The sequence below is a fragment of the Anolis carolinensis genome, chromosome 1 (genome assembly GCF_035594765.1).
Source record: "Anolis carolinensis isolate JA03-04 chromosome 1, rAnoCar3.1.pri, whole genome shotgun sequence".
Lineage (NCBI taxonomy): Eukaryota > Metazoa > Chordata > Lepidosauria > Squamata > Dactyloidae > Anolis > Anolis carolinensis.
In genome coordinates, this window is record NC_085841.1 from 106,796,930 (window position 1) to 106,810,576 (window position 13,647).

Consider the following 13,647-nt stretch of genomic DNA (forward strand, 5'->3'; position numbering starts at 1 on the left):
GGAAATTGTGGGTGGGGGTCCTTCCTTTGGCTCTTTGGAAGGGGCTGCTTGGGAGAGCCACCTGCCTGCTCTCCTTCCTCTTCCTCCTTCTCCCTCCTCCTCCTCCTCCTCTCCCCGTCCCCAAAAGGGAGACCTGGAAAGCAGGGAGGGGAATAGAAGCACAGAGGCGGCTGCTTGGACGTGGCAGGGAGCATCTGCTCCACACTTCCATCCCCTCTTCCTTCCAGATGGCCAGCTGGACGGGAGGAGGAAAAGGAGGAGAAAGGGGTGTTCCCCCGTTTCTCCTCTTCTTCTCATCCTTCCAGATGGCCAGCCTGACCGGAGGAGGAAGAAAGGAGAAATGGGGGTGGGCAGTGTCCCTTGTGCCTCCTCTGCTATTTCTCCTCTTCTTCCTGCATGGCCTGCTGGTTGGGGGAGATGGATTGGCAGGAACAGCAGCCCTCGCTGCATAGGAGCCTCGCCTGGAAGCCCCTGTGCAGCCTCCGCTGCTAAGTTGGCTTCGGATCCTCAGCTCCAGGCGCCGTTGCCTGTCTTGACCCGAATATAAACCGAGGGAGGATTTTTTCAGCCCCAAAAAGGGCTGAAAAACTTGGCTTATATTCGAGTATATACGGTACATACTTGTTTTCCCTGGATGTGTAAAAAATCTTTCAAAGCCTCCCAATGGTGTTTTTGTCAGCGGGGATGATGGGTAGCAGAGTGAAATCCAAAAATTCACCATCCCGATCTGCCTCCTTCTCTCCAGACTGTCTCCCGGTGTGGAAAACAGCACTGGACAAACTCACTCCAGCAGACGAAGTCCAACTGTTGATTATCTTTATTTACATGATCTATTTACAGATAGAGCAAATTCAGTCCTTTCCCCTCCATGAGTCCTTTCCGAAAAACTCATGCACTAACACAGCACATTGCTCATCGCTGTTCTCCGCTCTACACAGGAAACCTTACTCCCTCGCATTCCACAGGAACCAAGATAGTAGGTCCCGGTCAAAACACACTTGACCCCATTGGTCCTGTGATACATCAATCATAGCAGACTCTCATTAACTCCATCATTGCTGAATCCAGATTGTTTTTAACATTTCACAATACACAATACCCTGACAATTCCCCTCCGAAATGTTCAAATCAATTCTCTACATATACTTTAACACTCTACACATTTGATCAATCTCTCTTGAACTTCCACAAGATAAAACATGTATACATACAGTCTTTTTCAATCACATGTAAATTGTTTTGATCACAATACATCAACTCTCTTCTTGCATCTTTATTAACACAATCGATGCCAGAACCATAACCTAATACACTGATGCTTCACTTCATTAATCAATAGTTTTCCCAACCTCTGAAAACTTAATTCATTGTGCCACATAGATTCATTTGATGCTGCCAGGTTATATTACAACCACTGCTGGCTTAACCATGGATTTCAATTTCTCTTAAAATCTAATTTCTTAAAACCAATTCATTACATAATCAAACTTCACCCAAAAAACTCTAGAGAGTTCTTTCTCTCACTCTCTATCTCTTTTACATCTTTATTTTTCATCACAATTATTCACAAAACTGATTTAACTCTCTCTGAACATATATACATATTTCAACTTCCTTTCAGACTAATAAACAGGCACAATGTTTTTGCATCTCTGGCGCTTTGGTAACACCTGTGCCAATTGACAAGTTGGAGACCACTGATCAACTGATTCAATCTCGGTCTCAAGAAGTGATATATCTTCACTTTTTTCTGTCACCTGCTCTTCACTCTAAAGCTTAGGTGATTTTTTTCCCTTTACCCCCTCTCTTCTGACTCTTCTGGGGAGTCTGTACTTCCCCATGTTTCACTGGAGTAACCATCTCCTCCTTAATGGTTCGTTGCATATCCTTTTCAACAACAGAACCCCCTCCACCTGAAGCTTTCTGTACCTCCGCTTCTTTTGTGGAATTGTTATTAAACAACATCTCTTTGTTCAATTGCAACCTGTCCCAGCCTTCATCCTTCTCAAAGAACGCCTTCTTTGAGAAAATAAGCCTCCCAAGACCACTGTGAAATTTAAGCTTGTCTTGGTAGTAGCCTAAAAACTGCATCCTCCTCCACTTAGGGTCACCCTTTTTCCTTTGGTTGGCTGGAACTAATACATTAGCATTTTGACCATATACTTTTAGATATCCTATATTTTGGGGGGGTTTTTGTACATTCTCCTAAATGGGATGTCATCCAATTCCTCATCCCATAACCTGTTTAAAATGTAATTACTTGTGTGTGAACACTCTGGCCAATTCTTAGTTGAGCTTTTGGAATCTCTAATTAAACACTCATTCATGTGAAGAATTTGCTTCATCCTATTTTGAGCCACACCTTCTTCATTTGACTTATTTGATTTTACATTTTTAAAACCTATATTCCTTTCACTCAACATTTTCTTCATCTCTTCATTACACACATTAACTCCTTTGTCAAAAACTATTTGACCTACATGCTGTTCATAGACCCTTTGAACCATGTCTATCCAATTAGACACCTTTACAACAGCTTCCTTCAAATCCTTAAGGAAGTAAATATATCCAAATCTCGTGTGCCTATCTACTAACAGCAAAGTAAATTGAGAACCTCCCTGGCTTTTTACATCAGATTCTGTTACATATAGATGGACCATTTCAAACATTTCCTGGGTCTTAATTCCAGATCCTTTTGGATGCTCTTTTGATTCAATTCCCATCTCTGAACAAACTGCACAGTCTAATAAATTTTCACATTTCTCACACTCAAAATCTGTGCATATTTCTAAAGTTTTTCTGAGCACCTCTACACGTGCATGATCCATCGCTCTGTGAAGATGATGGATACAACTGTCATGCATAATTTTCTGTTTCACACAATAGACTTGTGCCCCATCTGGAAAGTTATTTTTGTCAAACATCATATACATTTTGTTCCTTTTTACACCTTTTGCGACTACTCATCCATCTCTCTGTATATAGCAATAGATTCCGCTAAAAATGACTCTATATCCGTTCTCAGTTAAGGTAGCCACACTTAACAAATTAGAACTCAGTTCTGGGATGTAGAGTACATTTTCCCAATCCACATTCAAGCAAGGGATGAACACAGTGCCACATTTGTTGAACTTCCTCTCAGTTCCATCAGCCAAAGTCACTGCTGTTCCAGACACATCCCTTCTGTTTTTCAAAAGTTTAATATTTGTAACAACATGGTGTGTACAACCTGAGTCCAAATACCACTTGTTCTTTTCGGTGATCCTTCCATTCACCGCAGCCATAAACACTTGGGGCTTAGTTGTTGTTGACAAATTCTTAGCCCCTCTGTTCCCACGAGAACTTCTTGCCTTGTTGTTTGGGCAACTCCTGGCAAAATGCCCTGGCCTGTTGCAGACAAAACACCGCCGTGTTTTGACCTGATGTACTGCAACCTCCTCATGATTCCCAGGAACACCATCAGGACCAAAGCTGGCCGCTTGCGCCCCCTCCTGGTCGCACTGCACCATCGTCTGCTTCTGGACTTGTTCAAATGCCCTCCGGTCCACTTCCTCTTGGATTCTCCCACACACTGAATCCAAAGTTAAATCCTGGACTCTCACATTCTGGAAAGAATGTACCAGAAAGTCCCAGTCCTCAGACAAGCTGCACAGCACCAGATAACACTTCTGTGCTTCAGAATATTGTAGGCCTCTTTCCTCAGCTCCAATCAATAATTGCTTTAGATTGTCCAAATGTTTTCTGACATCTTGGCCCTGAACAAGTTTTGCTGAAAACAGCCTCTTAGTCCAAATCATTTGAGACATGCAAGTCTCTCTCTCATGGACATTTCTTAAAGCTTGCCAAATCTCTTCAGGAGTATCCTTATTTCTCACATGGACAAGTTGGTTTGGTTGGAGGCACAGTATCAAATATGCTTTGGCTTTCCTCCTGTGCTCAGCATTTTGATCTGAACCATCGAGTGTATTTTGCAAATCCTGTGCTTCGAGTAAAGACCGCATCATTACAGACCACGATGCATAATTTTCATCAGATAGCTTTTCCATGCTGGAAATGAAGCTTTTTCCAGCCATCTCTGCCATCAAGATTCAACACCCCAAGCTCCCTGTGAATCAGCTGCCTCCGTGGCCCGCGGTCCCCGAGATTAAGCCGTACTGCCACTTACTCAAGTGCAGACTCAGGCGGTCACAATCTTCTCCTGCAGCTTCACTGGAGCTCTCTTTCGGGTCCCCTCCGTCTCTGGAATCCCTCTCACAGTCGCACAGTTGCTGAAAGCTCACCAGCCATCAGCATCTCCATCTACTGCGCAGCAGGAAGCGTGGAGGCCTGGGCCCATAACCCAATGTCAGCGGGGATGATGGGTAGCAGAGTGAAATCCAAAAATTCACCATCCCGGTCTGCCTCCTTCTCTCCAGACTGTCTCCCGGTGTGGAAAACAGCACTGGACAAACTCACTCCAGCAGACGAAGTCCAACTGTTGATTATCTTTATTTACATGATCTATTTACAGATAGAGCAAATTCAGTCCTTTCCCCTCCATGAGTCCTTTCCGAAAAACTCATGCACTAACACAGCACATTGCTCATCGCTGTTCTCCGCTCTACACAGGAAACCTTGCTCCCTCGCATTCCACAGGAACCAAGATAGTACGGTCCCGGTCAAAACACACTTGACCCCATTGGTCCTGTGATACATCAATCATAGCAGACTCTCATTAACTCCATCATTGCTGAATCCAGATTGTTTTTAACATTTCACAATACACAATACCCTGATAGTTTTGTCATTGTCAAAACTATCAAAACTTCTCTGCTACTGTGAAATCTAGGAAGTTAATTTCAGAAGGAAACTGGGTACTAAAATTTGGTCACTGTAGTGAGTCAGATTAAATGTCATGCTGCTTTGTTTTAAGTTGTGCTTCCTTCCAAATCCCCTGAGTGTGGTTTTATTTTTAGCTTTTGCCCTTGGTGGAACCCCCATTGTATAAACAAGCGCTTGTTTTTGAAGGCTTGATATCCTCATTCTTCTCCATGATGTTCTCTGGGCTGGTTTAGTTCTCTTTGCCCTCATAAATGATGGGGCATATTTGCTTTAATATGGTAGATTTAGATCTAATTACAGTAGGTTTGAAAAGATGATGGCCTCTTATGAAAAGGTCTATCTATGCAAATTTTGGACAGTTGGTGTCCTTAATCTGACTTATATACGAGGGTTATCCAGAAAGTAGATTACATTTTGGAATTAAAAATGAACAAAGTATATGAGAAAACATTTACCATATGCAGTTGAAAGCCACACCCAAATACCACTTCTCAACATAGTCGCCATTCAAATCTAGGCACTTATCATAGCGATGGCAACTCCTTCCCCACAAAACTCTGAGTCCTCAAACAGCCTGTCACCCCTTCCCGCAGCTGTGCATCGTCGCCAAAGCGCTGCATTGAGGACGCAAGTGGCAGAGTTTTGTGGGGAAGGAGTTGTCAAGCTCATTCATCGCTATGATAAGTGCCTAGATTTGAATTGCGACTATGTTGAGAAGTGGTGTGACGGCACGAGTGGCGCCATCTATATGTCGAACTGTAAGTTGCAAGATTTGAATTGTTGTATCATGCCTGATTTTGCCTTTACCCTGTAAATGTAGTTGATTAGTTATTTATAGCTGTCAATCAATGTTGTTTGCACCAGTTATATTGCTTCCTTAGCTCAATTGTTTGGCTCCACCTCTTCCTGGAGTAGGACAGTGTTTCCTTTTGCATTCCACCATCAAGTTTTCTACCAGATGGGCGTGAGAGAGAGACTTGGCTCTAAAAGCCCTTGATTAAGTTACCTCTCAGCACCAATTCTGAGGTTCTTACCCTTGAGACCTATGCTTCATGTTCAGGGCCAACCTGGATGATGTTGAGGAGTCTCAAGCGCCTTCAAATCAGTTCTCTAGCACCAAAGGAAACTGGGTCTTCAAACATAGGCCATTGGACTGAGGCTGAGGATTGCTCCGGCATTCACAGCCATTGAGAAAGAGGGACCTGGAACAGCTTCTCAGCTGCAAAACTCCTTGGACTTAAGATAACCAAAGACTGTAATGTATATTTTCCTTTACCCCTTTGAAACTTCCAGCTAATTGCCTTAAAGGGATAACCTTTTGTGAACAATAAAACCAGTTTTTGAGTTATCTACAGTGTTTTGGTCCTTGGGAGTCCCAGTTTCCCTAAAGGAGGGCAAGAAGCAATCCCCTGGGGAAAGATGCCACGTCCATGCCTCTTTCACTAAGAGTTATAGCCCCAGGCGCGACGGCACAAGTGGTATTTGGGTGTGGCTTTCAACTGCATATGGTAAATGTTTTCTTCTGTACTTTGTTCATTTTTAATTCCAAAACGTAATCTACTTTCTGGATAACCCTTGTATATAGATGCCTAAAACAAATATTTTCATCAGTTTTCCTGCATTCAGATTTTGTTGTCAGGAAATTATATTTTCTTTTAGAATTGGAGTTCCTGTGTCACATTCAATAATGATGAGTTTTACGGAATTTTCTACGTTGCTATGTGAAATTACCAGTTTAAATATATCCTATTAATGATTACTCTCTTTTTTCTTTAGAATTGCTGGACCTCCAGCCTTTACCTATCACAGCCTTGGGACATCCTGAATATCAAGCTCTATACAAATTCACACACTTCAACCCAATTCAGACCCAAATATTCCATACATTATATCACACAGATTGTAATGTCCTCCTAGGAGCTCCCACGGGTTCTGGAAAGACAGTTGCAGCAGAATTAGCTATTTTTAGGATTTTCAACCACTATCCAACATCAAAGGTTTGCCAAACCATTATTTTTTTTATGAAGTGTTCACTTTGTGTATTCTGCTTTTGATTGATTCTCAACTTGTACAGTGACTAGACAATAATATTAAATATGTATTTTCTGGATTGTATTCTCACCTGTTTTATCATATTTTGTCAGATTGGAAAGACCACTGCAAAAACCAAAAATACTGTTTTCTTGCTTTATTCAAAACAAAATAAAACCTACAGGCAAGTAATTATATCTGCAACCAGGAGGGAAAATTTATTCAATTTTGTAACATTTTTGAAATACATTTCAAATATTTTCTAAGTAAATTACAAATAGGTTCAAAACTGGGAATATAAAGTTAAAACTTAAAGTAAAAAACACAGCAAAATTGATTTGTTTCTCTTTATGCCAGTAGCCACCTGCTACCACCACTGAACTGGAGCCTCAAAGGTTGAAAGAAGCAACTGGTGGCAAAAAGTTTAAATTTCCCATCATTTCACAGATCCTCAGTCTCTCTCCAATCTTGTATCTCATGCACAATACAAATAAATGAATGAGATGTGAGGCTGGAGAAAGATGCAAGGATGAAAGAGACAAACATGCCCAAAGAGGGCAGCAAGGTAGCATAAGTACAGGTTGGACACAATGTGTCTCATTATAAGATATAACAGTACAACACAATTAAATGTACCATACATACTCGAGTATAAGCTGACCCGTATATAAGCCGAGGCACCTAATTTTACCACAAACACTAGAAAAACTTATTGACTCAAATATAAGCCGAGGGTGGGAAATGCAGCAAATACTGGTAAATTTCAAAATAAAAATAGATGCCAATAAATTATATTGAGGCATCAGTAGGTTAAATGTTTTTGAATATTTACCATATTTCAAAGAAAAATAGTAAGCTAGCTCTGTAAGTGGAAAAACAGGGTCAACAAAAACAATATGGTATCAACAATAACTTTATAATAATAATAATAACAATAATAAAACTTCATCTGTATCCCACTTTATCTCACCTTGGGGACTCAGGCCGGCTTCCAACAGTAGCAGGCAAACATTCAATGCCTATATAAACATCTATCCTCTAAACTGCCCCACTCTCATATGTCCCTGTAAACATTGGAGTACCCTTCTGTCCCTCACACTCCGGGTTTTATCTTTGTGTTCATGCGGCCTGCTCTTGTTTGACTGTTTCTTGATTTCTTGATGTGATGTTTATTATTATGTATTGTATTATTTTTAATTATGTTATGATATGCTGTTTTATATTTTATTATATTGTATTGCTTTGGGCATGGCCCCATGTTAGCCGCCCCGAGTCCCTGCTGGGGAGATGGTGGCGGGGTATAAATAAAGTTTTATTATTATTATTATTATTATTATGCAGAGCTAGATATAGATCTATTATTATATAGACTAATTTCTCATATGCATTTCCCTCTGAAACGTTAGTAAATCCTCTCTCTCTATATATATGTGCATTTCCCTCCTGCAATATTTGCAAGCCCCTTTTATCTATGTTTATCTCTATCTGGACATCTCTCTATGTGTGTGTGTGCGTTTCCCCTGCAATATTTGCAAGGACTTTATATCTATATTCATATCTGGACATGTCTATATTTATTTGTGTGTGCATTTCCACCCTGTAATATTTACAAGCACTATATTTACATCCATATCTATCTATCTAGACATCTCTCTTTATATAGATAATTATATCTATATAGTATTTGCAGAGACTTGCAAACGTGAGGGGAAAATTCATATATAAAAATAATGTATACATATAGATACACATATACAGGTACACGGAAATCTCTAGTTATCTACACGTGCATAGGATTTGCAAAGACCTGCAAACATATGAGGGGAAATCATATACAAAATGTATGTATATAGATAGATACAGATATGTAGGTACATAAGGATTGCAAAGGCTTGCAAGGGGAAATGCCTATATGTCTGTAGGAGAGATTTACAAATATTTCAAGGGAAAATGCTTTTATAAGATTAATGGATCTATGTATTTTCTTCTTCCTGACTTGCAAGGCCTCTCTCTTCCTCCTTTCCCTTTTCAAAACATTCCCCTGGTTAAAAGGAAGGGAGGCTTTGGAAAGGTAAACACACTGATAAGGGAGAAAAATATATCATCTATTGCAAGCAATGGCCCCCAGGCTCTGCTGTAGGCTTGACCTTGACCCCATTATAAGCTGAGGGAGGCTTTTTCAACTAAAAAAAAAAAGGACTGAAAAAACTCGGCTTATCTTCGAGTATATACCGCATATTGTTTTTAATGCTTATTTATATACTGTGTGATTGTTTAAAATGTTTATTTATTTATATATTGACAGTGGTTGATTTTGTGTTGTATTTTTAAAATTTGGAAGCCATTTTGGGTCCCCACTGTGGGAGAAAAGCGGCATATAAATAAAGATTTATCATATTATTATTTATATGGAAATACAGGTATCACAAAATCCAAAATACGGAGCACTTCTGGTCCCAAACATTTCAGTTAAGGAATACGCAACCTGTACTGGTGTGTCATTTTGTGAACTAAATATGATCCCCTAAGTATATTACTATATCCTGTATTTGTGTGATTCTAATACGCACCTTTTTTGGCTAAATGGCCCTTCCAAAATTAGAATCATAGAATAGTAGAGTTGGAAGAGACCTCATGGGCCATCCAGTCCAACCCCCTGCCAAGAAGCAGGAAATCGCACTCAAAGCACCCCCGACAGATGGCCATCCAGCCTCTGCTTAAAAGCCTCCAAAAAAGGAGCCTCCACCACAGCCCGGGGCAGAGAGTTCCATTGCTGAACAGCCTCACAGTGAGGAAGTTCTTCCTGATGTTCAGGTGGAATTTCCTTTCCTGTAGTTTGAAGCCATTGTTCCGTGTCCTAGTCTGCAGGGCAGCAGAAAACAAGCTTGCTCCCTCCTCCCTGTGACTTCCCTTCACGTATTTGTATATGGCTATCATGTCTCCTCTCAGCTTTCTCTTCTGCAGGCTAAACATGCCCAGCTCTTTAAGCCTCTCCTCATAGGGCTTGTTCTCCAGACCCTTAATCATTTTAGTCGCCCTCCTCTGGACGCTTTCCAGCTTGTCAACATCTCCCTTCAGCTGCGGTGCCCAAAATTAGACACAGTATTCCAGGTGTGGTCTGACCAAGGCAGAATAGAGGAGGAGCATGACTTCCTTGGATCTAGACGCTATACCCCTATTGATGCAGGCCAGAATCCCGTTGGCTTTTTTAGCTGCCGCATCACATTGTAGGCTCATGTTTAACTTGTTGTCCACGACGACTCCAAAGTCTTTTTCGCACACACTGCTGTCAAGCCAGGCGTCCCCCATTCTGTATCTTTGATTTCCATTTTTTCTGCCGAAGTGAAGTATCTTGCATTTGTCCCTGTTGAACTTCATTTTGTTAGTTTCTGCGGTGCATTAGATTTGCGTAATACTCCTTGGGAGCTGGCAAAGCGGCCAGCAAAGGGGCAAGCCGTCAAAGGGCAAGCCAGCAAAGCAGGCGGCAAAGGCACCTTTGCAATTTCCTCCTTGGCTTGCCAGGGCTGTTGCCTTGCCAGCCGCAGGCCCCGAAGCAGAGGAAGAGGAGGCAAAGGCGACTTCCTTTGCCCTGGCTCACCAGGGCTTCCCTCTCAACGGAGTCAGCCTTGGTTCCACCTTGGTTCCTTTTCTTCTTTCTCTCTCCCATCCTTCTCTCTGCCTTTTCTTTCTTGTACCTTTTTTCTGTTGTCTTTCCCGCCCTCTGTCTTTTCTTTCATGGCCCTTTCTCTCGTTCTTTCTTGTATCTTCTTTCTATTCTCATTCTCTCTCTCTCTCTCTCTGCCTTTTTTCAAAGCTCCTTCCTCCCCTTCTATTCTTTATCTCTCTCTGGCTTTTCTTTCAAGGCTCCTTTTCCACCTTCTTTCTTGTACCTTCTTTCTTGTACCTTCTTTCCATTTTTTCTCTCTCTCTGCCTATTCTTTCAAGGCTCCTTAGTTTCTCCCCTCCCTTCTTGTACCTTTTTTCCATTCTCTTTTGCTGTGCATTACATTTGCCAGAAAATCCTTTTTGTTGGTTTTGGGGTCCTGCAAATTGAGGTAGACATTAGATTTGATGGCACACTAGATTTGCGTTAATACGGTTAATGTCAATTTGCATTTTATGTGTGTTTGTGATATTATGTTTTGGATAGCTAAGTATACAGGTTGTTTTATAATAACATTTCATGCTTTGGTGTTATATATATCATCATGGTATTCTGGTTGTATAAATGAGTAGATATTTTAAGTTCAAGTTTGTGTAACTACTTTGAAGACTAAATTATTTTTGAAAGATGAAGCAATCTTTTTCAGTTTGCAGCAATATACAATCAGCTAGACATTAATAAAATGCTTCCAAGGTTGTCCTTTGCCAACACAACTATCACAGCAAGGTTATTTGGTTTATTTATATTTTTCTTTGTGCTTCTTTTCTTTGTACCTTGAAGGCAGTATATATTGCTCCCCTAAAAGCTTTGGTGCGAGAAAGAATTGAAGACTGGAAAATCAGAATTGAAGAAAAGCTTGGTAAAAGGTAAGAGTTTTTTTTAAAAAAAATCCCTGATCAAAAATGAAATGGTCTAAGCCTCAGTAATAGCTACTCTACAGGCAAAGGTGTGCTTCCGGTAATTCTCTTTCCTGCCACGTCTAAATTGTCAGGAATGCCACAAGAAAATTGGTGATCTTGAGCATTTCCTTATTTTTGTTAATAAGATTTAAGCTGTCTTCAGATAGTATTCCTGAAATTTGATGAGTGTTCTTTTTTCATAAGAGCATGCAGATATGCAAATAAGCACTTCTGAAACCCATGATCTTCCTAACCCGATATGCCTATCCCACTAAAAAATAAAACCTTCCTTACATGTTGATCTGACTTTATTTAAGGATCCTTATATTGAAACATATTGTCCAAATAAATTACTGTTCAAAATCAATTTATACTAGTGAAATTATTTTAATTCTTGGATTTAAAAAAATCAGATGAACTTTTCCTTTTTCTTTTTTTTAAATCTCTGGCTTTGTATGAGAGATTTTACTATTCACTAGGACATCCATGGTATTACCCTCGTCCTCAGCACTCAAAAAGAGATTCACTGCTTTTTTACAATGGACATTAACATGAAGTGACCCTAGTGTCTGGGATACTATTGTGAATTCACTGTTTCATTCTGACAAGATAGTGTTATTTATCATATTTATATGAAAGATCAATGTTCTCGCCTTACTGTCTGCTCCCCAAATAGATAAGAATGCCTATTGTATCACTTCACAATGACCATTTGACTCCCTTTACAGGGTTGTGGAGTTGACAGGAGATGTGACTCCTGATATGAGGTCAATTGCCCAAGCTGACCTTATTGTTACTACTCCAGAGAAATGGGATGGGGTCAGCAGAAGCTGGCAGAATAGAAGCTATGTTCAGAAAGTTTCCATTCTTATCATAGATGAGATCCATCTTCTAGGTGAGCATCATTTTTATCATTAATATTGCTGGAATTGAAGTGTGCTCTAGCATTGCTAGCTGAACTTTAAAAAATATTGATGTGGATTCTTCTTCTTTTCATTTCTTTTCTAGGGGATGAGAGAGGCCCTGTACTAGAAGTTATTGTGTCTCGGACTAACTTCATCTCTTCGCACACGGAAAAACCTGTCCGAGTGGTTGGTCTGTCAACTGCATTGGCTAATGCCAGAGATCTTGCTGACTGGCTAAATATTAATCAGGTATACAGAAGACAGTAAAGTCCACAAGAGGAAGATAGTGGTAGGGAATAGCACCTGTTGTGAAAGCTAGTTACTGAATTTGTTATTGTTGTATTTTTACTGCAACACAATATTTCAAGCCAGCCACATCATTTATAGTAGCAGTCTAGCATTATTTTAAATAATAAAATCATCCTTCAGCATGAACAAATAACCACCTTTGTCCTGTCTCTTTAGATGGGGCTATTCAATTTCAGGCCTTCAGTGCGTCCAGTTCCATTGGAAGTACACATTCAGGGCTTCCCGGGGCAGCACTATTGTCCCCGTATGGCAAGCATGAACAAGCCAGCATTTCAGGGTATGTAGCTACAGCTATAATTTACTTTTAAAATTCTCAATAAACAAATTCATATATTCAGTTGGTGTGTATCTTTTTAGTTTGCTTTAAGAAGAACATTTTCTTAACAGCATGACCTAGTTTCAGACCTCATACATTAAAAATCACTAACATAACACATGCAAATGGAACCGAAATGTATTTCAAACATTATAATTGAAATTACTGTTAACTTTTGACACAATGAAAACATTGTACTATAAATATTTTTAAATGCATAACCTCTAAACCCTTTTTTGGTATAAATTTAACAAACAGAAGTTGCATGTCAAACTAAGCTTTCATAATTCTGATTTCAGAGCAGTAACCATAAACTTCAGAATTTTCAGTGAAACTAAATATGTCTCTCTTTTCAATGTTTTATTCTTAAACTGGCAAGATTTAAGAACCACCTTCATATTCTATTGAAACATGTTCCATATAGGTTTCATGAGGAATATTTATTATATCAATTAAAAAGAAGTTCCTAAATAAATTTTGTGATGTGAACTGCTGTTGATTGTAAGGCGACAGTTGTGAGGTGACTTTTTAGCTGATCTAATTAGTCTCATGACAGAAGTGAAGTATTGATTGGAGGCTGGAGACCAATCTTGGCAGTCTTGATTATTTACACCTCAAGAAGGAACATTGTAGAAAAACACTAATGACCAATAAATCTTTCCAGAGCTGTTCAGCCACACCTGTTCCTGAAGGAACAAAAAT

General features: G+C 40.0%; 1 protein-coding gene across 1 annotated transcript in view; it reads left to right on the forward strand.

The window, feature by feature from the left end:
• Positions 1 to 13,647, forward strand: part of ascc3 (activating signal cointegrator 1 complex subunit 3) — a 370,189-nt gene that overhangs the window by 237,081 nt on the left and 119,461 nt on the right. Inside the window, exons 25-29 of the mRNA XM_003215509.4 lie at positions 6,598 to 6,818; positions 11,297 to 11,382; positions 12,144 to 12,310; positions 12,424 to 12,569; positions 12,786 to 12,906. Coding sequence (XP_003215557.2) covers positions 6,598 to 6,818; positions 11,297 to 11,382; positions 12,144 to 12,310; positions 12,424 to 12,569; positions 12,786 to 12,906 — 741 coding nt within the window. The remainder of the gene's footprint in view (positions 1 to 6,597; positions 6,819 to 11,296; positions 11,383 to 12,143; positions 12,311 to 12,423; positions 12,570 to 12,785; positions 12,907 to 13,647) is intronic.